The following is a 17,387-nucleotide window of genomic DNA, read 5'->3' on the forward strand; positions in this document are numbered from 1 at the left end:
ACATGGCAATAAGTTCTGAAACTTATTGCTTCTATGAAAAGAATCACTGCTCCTCTCTGACCTTTGGTTTCTTCATCTATATGAGAAGAGAAGTTGGGTTAGATCATAAGATTATAAATTTAGAACAGAAAGAGACCTTAGAGTCATGTAATTCATCTCCCTCACTTTAAAGAATGGGAAATTCAGTCCAGAACAGAGAAGTGGATTGTCCAAAGTCACAGAGATGGCAGAGCCAAAGGAGATTTGAATCCACTTCTATTATTTCCAAATCTAACACTTTACTCAGTAAACCACACTGCCTCTCAAGAATCCCCTCCAACTTTGCAGAGATCCAAAATCCCAACATACTAGTCTTGTCTCCCTCTCAGGGTGGCTCCTATGGTCGGGGTACAGTCCTGAGAGGTGGCTCCGATGCGGATCTCGTTGTGTTCCTCAGTTGCTTCAAGACCTTTGCTGACCAAGGGGCCTGGCAGCCAGAGAGCTTCACGGAGATCCGGGCACAGCTGGAAGCCTGCTGGCAGAACCCTCCCCAGAGCTTGAACCTCCAGTTCCCTACCCAGGAGGATGCTCGAGCTTTGAGATTCCAACTCGTGTCAGAGACACTCCACAACTGTATGGACGTGTCCCTGAGGCCTGCCTTCGATGCCCTGGGTGAGTCTAGTCTTAGAAGGGTGGCAAAATTGGGACTATAGACTCCTTAGAGAGGAAATCTGGCCACCTTCTACTTCTTCTATGACCTGGACCTTCATTAGCTGGCATCATGTGCAATAAATAGCTAGAATTAGAATTTGTAAAGTGTTTTACACATGTAACTCCTTTGGTTCTCACAACGATCCTTGGAGATGGGATCTATTATCTCCATTTTATAGATAAGACACCGGAAGCACAGAGGTAAAATGATTTGTTCAAAGTCGCACAGCTCATAAGTCACATGAGTCAGCATTAGAACTCAGGTCTTCCCCACTCCATGATCCACTCTCTTTCTATGGCATCACCTCGTTGCCTAATGAAACGGCTCGAGTAAGTCCCCCCTCTCTCATTCTATTGTGTGAAACAGTGGAAAGAACTTCAGGTACATTTCCAGGAGAAAAAGACATCTCATCCCAGAGATGAGACCTTGCTCTGGATTGGTCCCCTAACTTGCTCTCCAGGATTGGGTCCCTAGGTGATGTTACCTCTGTGGACAGCTACTCCTACTCCTGGATTCTCCTTTTACTAAAAATGGGATAGTAAGGATAGTTGGTACAAGATACTCCCCAGCCTCCAACCCCAATATACACAATGTCTTTAGGAAGAGAGAAGGGTCATAAAGCATACATTTAGCACATGGGGCAAAGGCAATTCAATATTTCTGGGCCGGGAGTATTCAGAATATCTTTATCTCTGTAGGGGTCTCACAAAGCTCTGCTTGGGTACATCATCTCTGCTGGGTGGGCCGTTCAGCTGGACTTCCAGGGGCTGCTCCTTTCCTAAGTCTATAACTAAACTCTCTTTTCTGCTCCAAGGCTCATATTCCTTAAAGCTACTTCCCCACTCTACTTAATCATATTTTTTCAGGTTCAACATCTGTGTATCTCTCTGTATTTTCTCCAAATTGGCCTACTTATTGTCCTTCATTCTCAAAAAGGACAATAGGAGGGGGATGTCTTGACATGTGAGTGAATTAAGTTTAACTGAGGCAGGGCTGTGTAAAATCATCAGCCTGACTTGTAGCTTTGGGGCAGATCCCCTGGACCACTCACAAGATATTTCCTCTGTAATGTCACAGGTTGTTTTAAGCATCCAGTGGCTAAGCCCCTAGGATCCTTGAGCTGATTTAAGGGACTTACTCTGATTGTATTTGGGGATTTCTGTGATTTCATCAACCAAGCTGGGAAAGTTTTGCCATGTAAGTACCCTTTGTGTCCTGGGACAGATCCCCAATGTTGGATCTCAGTAACCTCATCTATAAAATAAGAGCCTAGAAGAAAGTTCCCCAGCTTTAAGGTTTCAGATTTCTAGAGAGTCTTCTTTGAAGGCTTCAGACAGGCCATTCTTCCCATATGGACTCAACCCATTGTGACTAGAATCCATGACCTCTCAGGTGTATTCCCAGCACTGGGCAGGACATGAGATGGAGCAATCTAGTGTCATTTCCTTATAGGACAGCTCAGATCGGACTCCAAGCCCAGTCCCCAGATCTATGCAGACCTTATTAGCTGTGGCTCCCCAGCCGGTACGTACACTGCCTGTTTCACCGATCTGAGGAGGCACTTTGTCAACACTCGCCCTTGCAAGCTGAAGAATTTGATCCTCCTGGTCAAACACTGGTACCTTCTGGTGGGTGAGAACAGCCCCCCCCTCTCGTCCCCTGTTGTCCCTTTCTGTATGGTCCCCGCCACCCTGGAAGGTCTGTCTGCACTGGATACCTTCTAGAGCCAGATCTCTCTCTAATGAGGTTACCAGCTCCCTTGAGGGAGGAGTTGATGATTTTTTCTTTCTGTGGTCCCAGGCTCTGTCAGCCTACCTATCTCCCAAATCTTCCCTCTATCTCTGTCCATTCCTTTTTTTGTAATCCAGTCCCTTCTATGATCCTGTCCTTCACCTAACCCTAATGCTGACCTGTACTGGTCTCTAATCCTGATTTTATTGCAGTATAGCCCATCTACTTGTAGGGAATGGGGAGGGGGGAAGGCCTTCATATGTTTGAAGAGAGAATTGACATTGGAATATGGGACTATGGACTAAGATCCAACTGATTTCCCAATTAGGAGCAGTAAAATTTGTTGGATTTCAGAAAATAAAAGTCAAGGAGGCCTTTATGGAGAAGGGCAGATAAGCTGGTCCATTAGCAGCAAAACCCTGTATATTCTGCTAAAGATTCCATAACCCCTCTTGATTTTGGTTATGCAGGTGACTGAGGCTCATCAAAAAAAACTTCAATCAACAAAGGCTTCTCTGCCCCCAGTCTATGCCCTGGAGCTCCTAACCATCTATGCCTGGGAAAAGGGGTGTGGGAAAGCAAAGTTCAACATTGCTGAAGGCTTCAGAACAGTGCTGGGGCTAATTCAGAAATACCAGGAGCTCTGTATTTATTGGGAGGTCAACTATAGCTTTGAGGATGAAGCTGTTGGGGCCTTCCTAAGAAACCAGCTCAAGAAACCCAGGTACCCATCATGCTCACTCTCCTATAGAAAACAATTGTGTGAGATTCAATGTTCTCTGGAACCCCTTCCCCCTGAAATCTAAGATTCTCCTTTGGCTTGGGGTCTTCAGTGGGGAAGGCTTCTTTCTTTCTTTTTTTTTAATTAAAGCTTTTTATTTTCAAAATGTATGCATTGATAATTTTAAACATTCACCCTTGCAAAATCTTGTATTTCAAATTTTTCCCTCCCCAAGAGAGCAAGTAATCCAGTATATGTTAAACATGTGCAATTCCTCTATACAAATTTCCACAATTATCTGAAAAATCAGATCAAGAAGGAAGAAATGAGAAAGAACACAAAAAGCAAGCAAACAACAAGAAAAAGAGTGAGAATGCTCTGTTGTGATCCACACTCAATCCCCACAGTGCTCTCTCTATGACAAGACCATTGGAACTTTGAAGGCTTCTTTTTTTCTGCTGATCTGACCTCCTCTATCCCTTGGGAATTACAGGCCTGTGATCTTGGACCCCGCTGATCCAACCTGGGATGTAGGACATAGGGATGGCCAGAACTGGGACCTGCTGGCCCAGGAAGCTAAGTCCTGCTTGTCTTATCCCTGTTTCGTACAAGGAGATGGCTCCCCGGTACAACCCTGGTGTGCTCTGGTGAGTTCAAAAGTGTGAGAGAGCCACTGTGAGCTACAGAGATCACTTCTGTACACAATACTTCCTTGTTTTTATTCATTTAATTAGAATGTGTTAAACACCTAATACATTGGCTTTTGAGGAGTCAAAGATTAAAAAAAAAAAAAAACCAAAATAAAACAAACAAACAAACAAAAAAACCAGCCAGCCTCCAAGGAACTAAAATTAAACTGTCTTGTGAAAAAAAAGTATACATAGAAAAGACAAAATAAAGATAAGATAATTTTGAGGAGGAGGATGCTGGCATCTGTGGAGATTAGGGAAGTGGCCATTGATTGACCTGAGAAGCAAAGGAAATGGGGCATCCAAGAAGAGGGAAAGAGAGTGTGTTTCAATTGGCTTGAGAGACCCTATATATACAAAGGCTGAGGGGGAAAATGGAGCATCTGTACAATAAAGAACATGGAAATGAGCTTGCCTAATGCCTGAGGACTAGAACAAAGATCTCCCCCAAAGGGATGAGTCTGAGTCATTTTCGCTCGTTTTTATTGATTTATACAGTATTTAAACAGGTATCTTTTAGTTTAAGCTGATTTTCTGAATGAGAAAATGACTCCCAAAAAGGGAAGGGACTTGTTAGACCCACTGATTTTGCAAAGCCAGGAGTCACACCCAGGGCTCTTGCTTTGTATGTGGGGGTCTGTTGGCGGGGGGAGCACAGTAGATATCAAAGTCTGGCTCTATACAAAGTGTTCTTTTGAAAACTGAGTTTCAGTCAATGCAAATGAGAGAGGGAGTATTCAAGTAATCATGTAGCCAAGAAGATGGAGGTAGAAGAGAACAGTCAGAGCTCTATCTTTGCTAAAGAGGAGAACAGAAGGAAAGACCACCAGCATAAATAGAGTTAGATTGTAAAAGGCCTTGAATGCCATAAAAGAGAACTTGGATCTTATTTCTAGAAATATTTCTATTTCTTGGCAAGTACACAAATGGGAGAATGTTGTTAACTCAGCTCTTTGACTCTAGAAGCCAGTGCAAACTGAGAATAGCTTGGGGAGAGTGTGCAGAGATAAAAAAAATAAATCTGAGAAAGACTTTTCTTTGTGGACTTTTAGGGTCTTCTAGCTCCAAGAACAGAAAGTAAAGTAGGAGATCATGTGGAGAAGGAAAATGGGGTGCCAAGAATAATGGCAGCTGTGCAAACACCATCCCTAAAAGTCCAGGATCCTCAAATGGAGAGACATCCAAGCAGAAGCCTGGCCCTGGGAGGACTATCAAAAGTGCCGATCCCAACAGGACAGACATAGATCTCTACCACATCCCAGCCAAAGACCTGGACAAGTTCATACAGGACGTTCTCCAACCAGATGCAGGTTTCCAGGAGCAGATGGGAAAAGTCACAGACATGATCTTCAAGTGCCTCCGGGAAAAGTGCTTCCGAGCATCTTCTCCCACCATTCGGGTGCTGAGGGCCAGTAAGGTGAAAAGGCCATGAGAAAGGGAGGGAAGGATGCACAGGAGGAAGAAGTCCTTGTTCTGTCTACTTTGAGGGGAACCCTTTACAAGCCAACCAGAGGGACAGTGAGAGAGATGGACAGAGATAGAGACAGAGACATACACAGAGACAGAGAGGGAGAAAAACAGAGACAGATTCACACAAAGAGAAACAAAGAGACAGACATAAAAGACACACAGACACAGATAGACATACAGAGACAGGGACAGAAAGGGAGAGAAAAACATAGAGACACACAGAGACATACAGAGAGATAAACAGAGACAGAGAGGAAGAGAAACAGACAGATTCACACAAAGAGAAATAAAGACAGAGAGAGAGACACATACAGACACAGACAGATATACAGAGATAGAGAGGGAGAGAAAGACATAGAAACAGAGACAGAGGGAGAGAGAGAGAGACAGAGACAGAGACAGAATCAGAGGAAGAGGCAGAGACAGAGACAGAGAACATTATATAATGGGGCAGCTAGAGGTACCAGAGTGCATGGTGTACTATACCTGAAGCTAAGAAAACTCATTCTCCTGAGTTCAAATCCAGCCTCAGACACTTACTAACTGTGTGACCCTGAACAAGTCACTTCATCCTGTTTGCCTAAGTTTCCTCATCTATAAAATGAGCTGGAGATTTAAACTATTCTAGCATCTTGATCAAGAAAACCCCAAATGGGGTGATGAAGGATCAGACATGATTTAAAAATTGCCATTAACAAGCTTTGCTCTTATATGAGATTCTGGCCTCGTGCAGCCCACTAGACGGCAATTTTTGGACACTTTGAGTATTGCTCACCAGTATTCTTAGTTCTCTTCTGGCTCTAATGATCTCTTTCTTGGACAAGACCTCTGATTTTATTAGTATAGGAATCCTCTCGGGGAGGGAATTTCCTCTTCTAATTCCTCATCTTAGAAAACCACCTAGAATGGGACTTCTGAAACTCTTTCTACTCACAATCCCCTTGTGCCCAAGAAATTTTTATGTGGGGACAGCTAGGTGGTGCAGTGAAAGTTGGGAAGACATGAATTCAAATCCTGCCTCAGACACTTAACACTTTTTAGCTGTGTAATCTGGGCAAGTCATTTAACCCCAATTACCAGTAAAAGAAAAAAAAAGACAGAGAAAGACAAATTTTTGCATGGCCCCGGGTATAAATCACAATTTCAAGACCCTCACATTCAGTTGTGGGACCCCATAGCAAACTACAATCCATAGTTTAAGAAGCTGGGACCTAAAACACTGAGGGATTAAGGGACTTGCCCAGGATGGAAGAGCCAGAAGGTGTCCAGAGCTTGAACCCTGCTTTTCCTTATTCCGAGACCAGCCTTCCAGCTGTTTCCCTGCTCCAGAGATCACTCCAAACTGTCATATTTTGAGGATGGCCCTGATTCTGGACTGGACCAGACTAGGACCCAAATGGAAGGAGGCTATAGCTGTGGGCTGCCCTAGAGGACCAAGGGAGGGGAATGGACCAGATGAACTTGTTCCCAAAAAAAATAGTAGCTGCCTACTCAGTGCCAGCTCTCTAGGGGAAATCATTCATGAGTTCGGAGCTCAAGAAGCCAAGAGACGGCTGTTTAGTGGATCTTTCTCCCTTCTCTAATTGATTTGGGGGCCTTCTAGATAGGCGTCTACATGAGGGCTCTAAGTTTGGGGAAATTACAGGGCTGCTCTTGTCTCCCCCTCAGGGTGGCTCCTACGGCCGGGGCACGGTCCTGAGAGGAGGCTCTGATGCGGACCTCGTCGTGTTCCTCAGTTGCTTCAAGGCCTTTGCCGACCAAGGGGCCTGGCAGCCAGAGAGCTTCACGGAGATCCGGGCGCAGCTGGAAGCCTGCTGGCAGAACCCTCCCCAGAGCTTGAGCCTCCAGTTCTCTGCCCAAGAGGATGCTCGAGCTTTGAGATTCCGACTCGTGTCGGCGACACTCCTCAACTGGATGGATGTGTCCCTGAGGCCTGCCTTCGACGCATTGGGTGAGTGTATGGAGAGTAGAGGTAGAAACCTCCAAGGGAACCAAACAGGAAACTGCTGCGTCTGAACTCTGGAGCTCTCTATAAATGTCCCCTTTTCTCCTCCACTGGAGTTAAATTAAGGGGGACTGCTATATTTTATTAGGTAAATTTGGTAAATCAATTCAGGCTCTGTGTTCTCTTATGTATAATAGTCACAATCATTGCAATTAGTTATGTAATACTTTTCAAATTACATTACATATATTCTCATTTGATCATAGAATATAAGGGCTGAGAATGGCTTTAGAATGCTAAATAGCTGAGCTGGGAAGGGTCTGAGAACAGGGAATGTCAGAGCTGGGAGGGACTTTAGAACAGAGAATGTCAGAGATGGAAGAAGTCTTAGAACTGAGAATGTCAGAGCTGGAAGAAGTCTTAGAACTGAGAATATCAGAGCTGAGAGGGGCCTTAGAACTGAGAATGTCAGAATTGGGAGGGGCCTTAGAACACAGATTATTTTCAATTAGGTCATCTTTTGTTTCAATTCCTACCTATCCATTGGTCCTTGTAAGGATGTTATCTCAGGCAAACTGAGGCCAGGAAAGGACCTTAATTTTAAAAGGGCAAGGTCACCCAGTGGATCTTGGTAATTGCCAGTCACCCTGAATTTTATCTGGCCATTTCACCCTGAAGACTCTGGAGGAGAGAGGGAGGCTAAGGAAATCATGCAGCTCTCGCTAACTTCCTTAAATCCAGTTCATGCACAACTCAAGACATCATTGTTTCTCACTGGTCCTCTTTGAGAAGGAAGGATAAAGGCAATGCCTTTGGAGATGTCTTATATTTAATTAATTATTGGATTAGGACCAAACTTTCCCCTCTTTCCTCTTCATCCACAAATGAACCAATGCAGGAAAACTTTCTTAAAGATTTACCCAGGCCAAGATCTAATCAGAAAGTAAAAGAAATTCTAAGTTTAGGATAATGGGTGTATTCCTGCTTGTTTCATTTGCTCATATAGATCTTGAGAAAGTGTGGGTTCTCCCTAACATCAAGACACATGATATGGAAATTGATGTCTCTGACCAAGATTTGAATGACCTAATTTATGTACCACAACTAGCCATTCTCCCATTTGAATAACCAATCAGAAATGATCACACATCCTTCAAGAACATCTCCTATTCGAAGGTGTCACATATAAGCCGTGACACCTTATATATAAGATGTGACACCAGGAGTATTTGGTCTAAGAGAGACAACCAAATGACTATCCTTTTATTAATAACTTGCTGACCTTATTAATAAAATTATTAAATTACCCAGAAACTATGTCTCTAGAACTTTTTAATCACCACAGGGAACATCTAGTCAAAGAGAGGAAATTGCTTAATTATCACTGAATTGTACATTTCTATAATTCATTTAACTATTCAAAACTCTTTTTTGTGCACTACGGCAACATATTTATGCCATTTGATCCTCACAATTTCTATCACAACAGGGAATTGATATATTAATGAGCATGAGAAATGAAGACTTCATATTTCTTGACTATTGGCCAAGGATAGAGATGGGAAATAGTAGTTTCCCAACAGATTGCCCTCCGTGTTTATCTGTCCAATGAACCTTCATACCAAATGCCTTTCCTTCATCAAATTTATCAGTTATCTTATAGTAACCAACTCCTCTGTGCTCTCCCAACACCTTTGTCCCATAACTTCTCTGTGGCTCTCTTCTCCAAGGCAAGCTGGAAGGCAGAAGTTGGGCAGAGCTGAGCAATCCTAAATAGAACCTTGAGATAATTCTCAGAATCACAAAAGTTGAGTTAGAGACAGTAGGGACATCAGTGGACATGTACTCTCACCCATATATCCTGAGAATCCTCACTACAGCACACCTAACAAATGGTCATCAAGCCTTGGCTCCAAGCTCTCCAAAGATGATGTAGTCTTAGCCCTTCAGACTCCCTGTTCTACAGTGACTCAGCTCTTGCTGTTGAAAGGATTGACCTTTTTGCAGTTCCTCCTATTGCTGCTGGCTCTGCCATTTGGGGCCAGCTGGAATGAATCCATTGTCCATAGGATAATCCTTCAAATACTTGGAGACGGCTGTCATTTTCCTGATCTTCCACTCCCAGATATCTTCTCTCCAGGCTAATCATGACCAGTTTCATTAATAGATTTTCATATATCATAGATTCAAGGCCTTTTATCATTCTGATTGCTCAATTCTGGTCACTCAACTCAGTGTCTGGCACATAATAGATGCTTAATAAATGATAATTGACTGACTGAAGTCCAACCTAACATCCCTCTTTAACTATGGTCCTCAGAATGTAACTTGGTATTCCAGACAAAGGTAGAGTACAGTGGAGTGCCAATTTCCTATTCCTGGAAGCTAGGTCCCTTTGAATACAGCCCCAAATCAATTTGTTTTGAGGATGGACACATCACACTCCTGATTCCTGTCCATTAAAACTTCCAACTCTTTTTTAGAATTGCCAGATAACCAGGTTTCTCCCCTTCTTGTATTTGTGAAACTGCCTTCTTGCGTCAATATATCAGATTATGCTTATTGAATTTCATCCTTTAAAGATTTAATTTTAATTTATTTTTATTCTGAATTTATCAAACACCAAATGAAGAATTTATGTAGTGCAGTGAATAGGTCATAGCACTAGGAATCAAGAAGACATGAATTTAAATCCCATCTTGGATCCTGGGCAAGTCACTTAAAACACTGAAATTGTGCCTCAATTTTCTCATCTATAAAACGGGGCTTATAATAATAGTATCTATTTCCCAGGATTGTCATGAGAATCAAATGAGTTAACATGTATAAAGAGCTTTGTAAACTTTAAAGTGTTATATCAATGCTGACTACTATTATAATTCATAATAAATAAAATGGGCTCTCCGGAGCTTAATGGAATAGAAAAGGGTTATACAAAAAACCCTATCTCTCTGTTATGTGAAACTTGCTTGTCTTTTTTTAAGAATATGATTCTGACTTTTATATTATTAGCTTCAGCCCAGTTCTTGTAGCCTTTCTAGATCCTTAGAGATCTTAGATCTGCCATCCTGTGTGTTAGCTCTTAAAGACATTCCTGATAGAACACATCTACACATTTGATGAACTGACCAACTCTTCCTTTATTCAACTGACTGATAAAAATTCCAGAACTCTTCCCAGTCTGCAATAGAATTAGATCTGGACTTATGAGGCTATGCTATGCTGCCTCCCTTTGATCATAGAACAGAGCCTCAGAATCTCTTTGTCCATCTGTGGATTGATCTTTCCTTGGACTATTAACAAGATGGTACTGTGAAAGAAACATTGGATTTAGGGACAAATCACTTCTGATCTGTGAAAGGAAGGAATCCTAATAGATAATCTCTAAGATCTCTTCTAGCTCTAGCAGCCTTTTTTCTCACACCTTCCCTATTGGTCCTCTGATTAGGAGCAAGGTGAAGGTGGATAGGACAGTCTATTGGCCCAGAGTTGGGAAATTGACTTCTCTATGTCTTTGGAGTCTCCACCCTAAGAGAGAAAGCCAGGTTAATTTGTGGCAAAGAGGAAATGTGTGCGTTATTTCTTCACAGGGCCCCTCAATCCTGGCTCCAAACCTAGACCTCAGGTCTACATAGACCTCATAAGCAATGGCTCTCCAGCAGGCACCTACTCCGAGTGTTTTACTGAACTCCAGAGGGATTTTGTCAACAATCGCCCCTCTAAGCTAAAGAATCTCATCCTTCTAGTGAAACACTGGTACCAGCAGGTGAGACCTGTGACATATTAGCACTGTGACAAACAATCCCTGTAATTTGACCTATTAGAATCAAATCTCTGAACTGTTTTCTTTCTTTTTTTTAAAAAAGGGAAAGGCTTTCATTTATCCCCATTACAGATAGTGCTTGTTGTCAGTTTTAGATACAGACTATTTATTATTTTAAGGAAATTATATTTATTCCTCTGCTTTCTAGCATTTTAATAAAAATGGGCATTACATTTTGTCAAAAAATGCATCTATCAAAATAATTGTGATTTTTGTTGTTTTATTATGAATGTAGTCAATCATGTTTACAATTTTCCTATATTGAACTTAATATTGAATCGAACCTAATTGAACCTAATTCCCTATCCTGGGGAAAAAAAACCCATTCTGGTCATAGTATATGATCTTCATGATATATTGCTGTAATGTCCTTGCTAGTATTTTATTTAAATGTTTTGCATTGATATCCATTAGGGAAATTTGTCTACGCTTTACTCCTCTGTTTTGACTTTCTCTGTTTTAGGTATCAGGATTATATTTGTGTCACAGAAGAAATTTGGTAGTACTTCTTTAGCTATGTTTCAAACAGTTTGTGTGGTATAGAAATTATTTGTTCTTTAAGTATTTAGTAGGATTTGCTCATAAATCCATTAGGTCCTTAGTTATTATTATTTTCTTTAAAAAAAAGTTTAGGGTTTATTCTTTTTCTTTTCTAAGATTGGATTATTTAAGCATTTTATTTCCTATCATGTTAATCTGGACAATTGATATTTTTGTAAATATTAATCTTTTTTTTTAAGATTGTCAGTTTTATTGGCATAGACAAAATCACTCCTATTAATTGTTTTTATTTCATCTTTACTGGTTGTGAAATCACTTTTTTCATTTTTAATGCTGATAATTTGGTTTTCTTCTTTCTTATTTTAATCAACTTAGCCAGTGACTTATCTTTTTTGTTGTTGAATTTTGTCTCCTTTCCTACACCCCAAAAAACAAGATAAAAAACAAAACCAGCTCCTTCCTTTATTAGTTCAATAGTTTTTTTACTTTCAATTTTGTTCATTTCTCCTTTGATTTTTAGGACTTCTAATTTCTAAAATTATAAGTACTGATAGATATAATCCATATAAATAGCAGCTTTTGGAGAGTCCTCAATAATTTTTAAATGTTCACAGGGATCCTGAGAAGAGAATGCCCACTGATATAAAATATCAACTTTGATCCTCATAACAATGCTGTGAGGGGGCATATCAGGTTTTGTTCCCATTTTATTTATAAATTTTACTTCTTCAACTATGATATAAGCTCCTAAGAACAGGAATTCTTTTCTGTTACCTGTAGTACCCAACATGGGATGAGCTGTAAAAACATGTGAATTAATTGACTAATTTTGGTTCAATAGGTTACATCTCAGGACAAGGTAGGACAAGATGATGAGTGTTTGCCCCCAGTCTATGCCCTGGAACTCTTGACTATTTATGCCTGGGAGCGAGCAGGCAAGAAAAACAAATTCCACATGGCTGAAGGCTTCCTAACAGTCCTGGGCCTAATCCGGGACTACCAGCAACTCTGCATCTATTGGACAATCAACTATGACTTTGAAGATAAGACTATCAGGAAGTGCCTACAAAAACAGCTGCAGAAGCCCAGGTACCAAGTCTTCTATCTCCTACTTCCCAGGACTCCTCACTTTACTCCCCCAGAGTTGAAGGCCATGTCTGCCAAGAACCCAGAATTTCTGCTATATGGCAAAGGCAAGTCAGAATTAGGCAGTATTGTGAAGAAAGCAAGGTTGTTTTAAGGCAATGGAGAAGAGTGATTAGCTACCCCTTTATATAGTGTTTTAAGGCTTATAAAATGCTTTCCATATATTTTCTTTTCTTTTTTTAATTTTTTTTATTTTTTTGCTGAGGCAATTGGGGTTAAGTGACTTGCCCAGGGTCACACAGCTAGACAGTGTATGAGACCAGATTTGAACTCAGGTCCTCCTGACTTCAGGGATGGTGCTCTATCCACTGCGCCACCTAGCTGCCCCCATATATTTTCTCATTTGATCCTCATGCAACCGTATCAAATAGATGCCATTATTCCCCTTTTACAGATAAAGGTTAAGGGATTTGTCCCGGATCACACAACTTTTCTAAGGTAGAATTTTTAAATTTTAACTTAAAACATTTTTAAAATAATAATTAACTTTTTGTTTTTAAAATAGATGCAAAGATAATTTTCAACATTCACTTTTGCAAAACCTTGTGTCTAAATTTTTCTCCCACTCTTTCCCCTAGACAGCAAGTAATCCAGTATATGTTAAACATGTGCAATTCTTCTATACGTATTTCCACAATTATCATGCTGTACAAGAAAAATCAGATCAAAAAGGAAAAAAATAAGAAAGAAAAACAAACAAATAAACAAAAACAACAATAACAAAGATGAAAATACTATGGTGTGATCCACATTCAGTCCCCATAGTCCTCTCTCTGGATGTGGATTGCTCTTTCCATCACTAGACTATTGGAATTGCCCTGATGACCTTATTGTTGAAAAGAGCCAAGTCTATCACAGTTGATCAGCACATAATCTTCTTGTTACTGTGTACAATGTTCTCTTGTTTCTATTTACTTCACTTAGCATCAGTTTATTTAAATCTCTCTAGACCTTCCTGAAATCATCGTTCTGGTCATTTCTTATGGAAAAATTATATTCCACTAAGGCAGAATTTCAATTCAGGTCTCCCTGACCTCAAATTCATCAATTTTTCCACTGTGACAATGAGCTGTACTTCTCAAAGTCTTTCTCAAGGGATGTTCTGACTGGGGTCAATTATATTCCTAGTTCAGACCTTAACCCCTTCTGTTATGGGGAGTGCCTGATCTTTACTTTGGGGACGCTGTTCCATCAGTGAGTTTTAGCGGCTCATCCTGACTATTTTGAGCACCTTGGGGATGAATTCTGGAAGCAGTTTTCTTTCAGGAATGAGCAGATGATGTCCAACTTAGCTATTTCTTTTGCAGTCCATATTGTCCCAACCACCCCCATCTCATATTCCTTATTTTTGTCCTTCCCTCCAGCCTGCCCTCTCCCTACCTACTTAGTCCCATGGTGGGGAAGACTTCCCCTTCATTTATTCTCTCTACTTCAAACCGCAGGCCCCTGATCTTGGACCCAGCTGACCCAACCTGGAATGTGGGCCAGGGAAATTGGGAGAGGCTAGCCCGGGAAGCTGAAACCTGTGGGCGTCCGCCTTGCTTTGTAAATGGAGATGGTTCTCCAGTGCAGCCATGGGACGTGATGGTAAGAGGAAGGACCTCTTCGAGGAATGGGAAGACTATGCTTTCTGCCCCAAACATTGCTATCCTGATGACATCAGTTCTAATGGAGTGGTTCTGGGGGGGACTGGGTAAGCCATATATTCTGGTTGCCATTTTGCAAGAGAGAAAACAAAATCTCAGAAGGGCCCAGTATCCCTAAGTTCCCAAATCCCCAGATCAACACTGAAGAGAGACAGAGTCTTGGATGGTTTTGTTTGGTGCTGGTAGAAGGTAAATTGGGCTGCCTGGCTGTATTTGAGCTTTAGTTGTTTTTCATTTGTAGAAATCCTCCATCCACCCTTTCATCTCAGCCCTAGATCAAAGTACAGGTCAGCACGATATAGTGCTAAGAGCCCTAGCTCTGAAGTCAGAAGACCTGAGTTCAAATCCTCATGTTTGATTTTGGGTGACTCCATTCACTTTTTTGAGTTTCAGTTTTGCCATCTATCAAAATAAAGAGCTCAGTCGGCTTCTGCAGTTCTTTCCAGCTCCAAGTCTCCAGGTCTTTGATCCCTGGTGTCTTTTCCTGCAGCCAGCCCTGCTTCAACAGACTCCTTCCTGGCAGCTGGACAGCTTCATCAGCAAATTCCTCCAGCCCAACCGAGAATTCCTGGACCAGGTGAGCAGAGCTGTGGACATCATCTGTTCGTTCCTGAAAGAAAACTGCTTCCGGAATTCATCCACCAAGGTGCTCAAAATAGTCAAGGTGAGCCACTCACAGATGGAATAGGATCCCCAAAGTAAGGATCGGGCACTCCCCATAACAGAAGGGGTTAGGGCTAAACTAAGAATACAGATGGTCCCAGTCAGTTCATCGGGGAGTTATAAGGGGAAAGAAGAGAAGAAGCTTTTATTAAATATCTGCTGTGTTCCAGGCACTGAACTAGGTAAGAACTTCACAAATATTCTCACATTAATTCTGGGAGGTAGATGCTAAGATTATTCTCATTTTACAGATGAAGAAATGGAAGCACACAGAGATGAAGTGACAAATAAAGAGACTAGATAACTTCTTTGAATGAGGAGGGATGAACCAAGGATAAGAGTAGATTGACCAACTCTTCTAATTTACTGGGAGACTTCCTAGGAATCGCAGAGTTATTCTCCTCCACCCTTGCCCTACTCCATCATGCTCCTGGGTCAAGTTGTTTTCCTTTAATGGATACCAGGGCACGGTGGGAAGTCAAGTTACCAAGTGGCCATGTCTAGACAGTGAACCACCTTCAAGGTCCCAGAAGAGATATAAAGTTCAGCTTTGATCCAGAGATGGGATAACTCCCAAGATCACTGAGGTCAGAACCAAGTACTGGGAGGAGAACCTTAGGGAATAGTGAAAAAGTCCTGGAGTTAAGCTGGTGTGGGTTAAAATCCTTCCTCTGAAGTTTACTAGCTATGTGATCTGGGATGAGTCATTTAAAATCTTAATCTTTCTTAATCTGTCAAATAAAGAGTATGAGACATAGTTTCTGGATGATTTATTAATTTTATTAATAAGGCCAGCAAATTATTAATGAAAAGATGATCATTTAGCCATCTTTCCTGGACTAAAGACCCTCATAATGGCAGTTTATGTAGATGTTCCCTGGCATTTTGGCACTCTTGGACTGAGAGATTAACTCTATAGCAAGATCACCCCCCAGCTTTGAGCAATCTATTCAAAGATTTATGGCCCACTCAAGCATGAGCAGAACTCAAGAGCTATCCTTCCAGGTTGGGTCTTTTTTTATTTTATTATTTTTTTAAAATAACTTTTTATTGATAGAACCCATGCCAGGGTAATTTTTTTTACAACATTATCCCTTGCACTTACTTCTGTTCCAATTTTTCCCCTCCCTCCCTCCACCCCTTCCCCCAGATGGCAAGCAGTCCTTTACATGTTGAATGGGTTACAATATATCCTAGATACAATATATGTGTGCAGAACCAAACAGTTTTCTTGTTGCACAGGGAGAATTGAATTCAGAAGGTAGAAATAACCCGGGAAGAAAAACAAAAATGCAAGCAGTTTATATTCATTTCCCAGTGTTCTTTCTCTGGGTGTAGCTGCTTCTGTCCATCTTTGATCAATTAAGGCTCTCTTTATCGAAGAGATCCACTTCCATCAGAATATATCCTCAAACAGTATCGTTGTTGAGGTATATAATGATCTCCTGGTTCTGCTCATTTCACTCAGCATCAGTTCATGTAAGTCTCGCTAGTCCTCTCTGTATTCATCCTGCTGGTCATTCCTTACAGAACAATAATATTCCATAACATTCATATACCACAATTTACTCAACCATTCTCCAATTGATGGGCATCCATTCATTTTCCAGCTTCTAGCCACTACAAACAGGGCTACCACAAACATTTTGGCACATACAGGTCCCTTTCCTTTCTTTAGTATCTCTTTGGGGTATAAGCCCAGGAGAAACACTGCTTGATCAAAGGGTATGCACAGTTTGATAACTTTTTGAGCATAGCTCCAAATTGCTCTCCAGAATGGCTGGATGTGTTCACAATTCCACCAACAATGTATCAATGTCCCTGTTTTCCCACATCCCCTCCAACATTCCCCATTATCTTTCCCTGTCATTCTAGCCAATCTGACAGGTATGTAGTGGTATCTCAGAGTTGTCTTACTTTGCATTTCTCTAATTAATAATGATTTGGAATATATTTTCATATGTCTATAAATAGTTTCAATTTCTTTGTCTGAGAATTGTCTGTTCATATCCTTTGACCATTTATCAATTGGAGAATGGTTTGATTTCTTATAGATTAGAGTCAATTCTCTATATATTTTGGAAATGAGGCCTTTATCAGAACCTTTGATTGTAAAAATGTTTTCCCAGTTTATTGTTTCCCTTCTAATCTTGTTTGCATTTGTTTTGTTTGTACAAAAACTTTTCAATTTGATATAATCAAAATTTTCTATGTTGTGGTCAATAGTGATCTCTAGTTCTTCTTTGGTCATAAATTCCTCCCTCTTCCACAGGTCTGACAGGTAAACTATCCTATGCTCTTCCAATTTATTTATAATCTCATTCTTTATGCCTAGGTCATGAACCCATTTTGACCTTATCT

At 41.0% G+C, this 17,387-nt stretch overlaps 1 protein-coding gene across 1 annotated transcript in view; it reads left to right on the forward strand.

The window, feature by feature from the left end:
* Window positions 1-17,387, forward strand: part of OAS3 (2'-5'-oligoadenylate synthetase 3) — a 48,685-nt gene that overhangs the window by 16,052 nt on the left and 15,246 nt on the right. Inside the window, 11 exon segments of the mRNA XM_051975979.1 lie at window positions 369-651; window positions 2,144-2,352; window positions 2,932-3,146; window positions 3,637-3,790; window positions 4,885-5,075; window positions 5,078-5,249; window positions 6,971-7,253; window positions 10,838-11,013; window positions 12,413-12,660; window positions 14,160-14,304; window positions 14,854-15,027. Coding sequence (XP_051831939.1) covers window positions 369-651; window positions 2,144-2,352; window positions 2,932-3,146; window positions 3,637-3,790; window positions 4,885-5,075; window positions 5,078-5,249; window positions 6,971-7,253; window positions 10,838-11,013; window positions 12,413-12,660; window positions 14,160-14,304; window positions 14,854-15,027 — 2,250 coding nt within the window.

Source organism: Antechinus flavipes, chromosome 1 (genome assembly GCF_016432865.1).
Source record: "Antechinus flavipes isolate AdamAnt ecotype Samford, QLD, Australia chromosome 1, AdamAnt_v2, whole genome shotgun sequence".
Classification (NCBI taxonomy): Eukaryota; Metazoa; Chordata; class Mammalia; order Dasyuromorphia; family Dasyuridae; genus Antechinus; species Antechinus flavipes.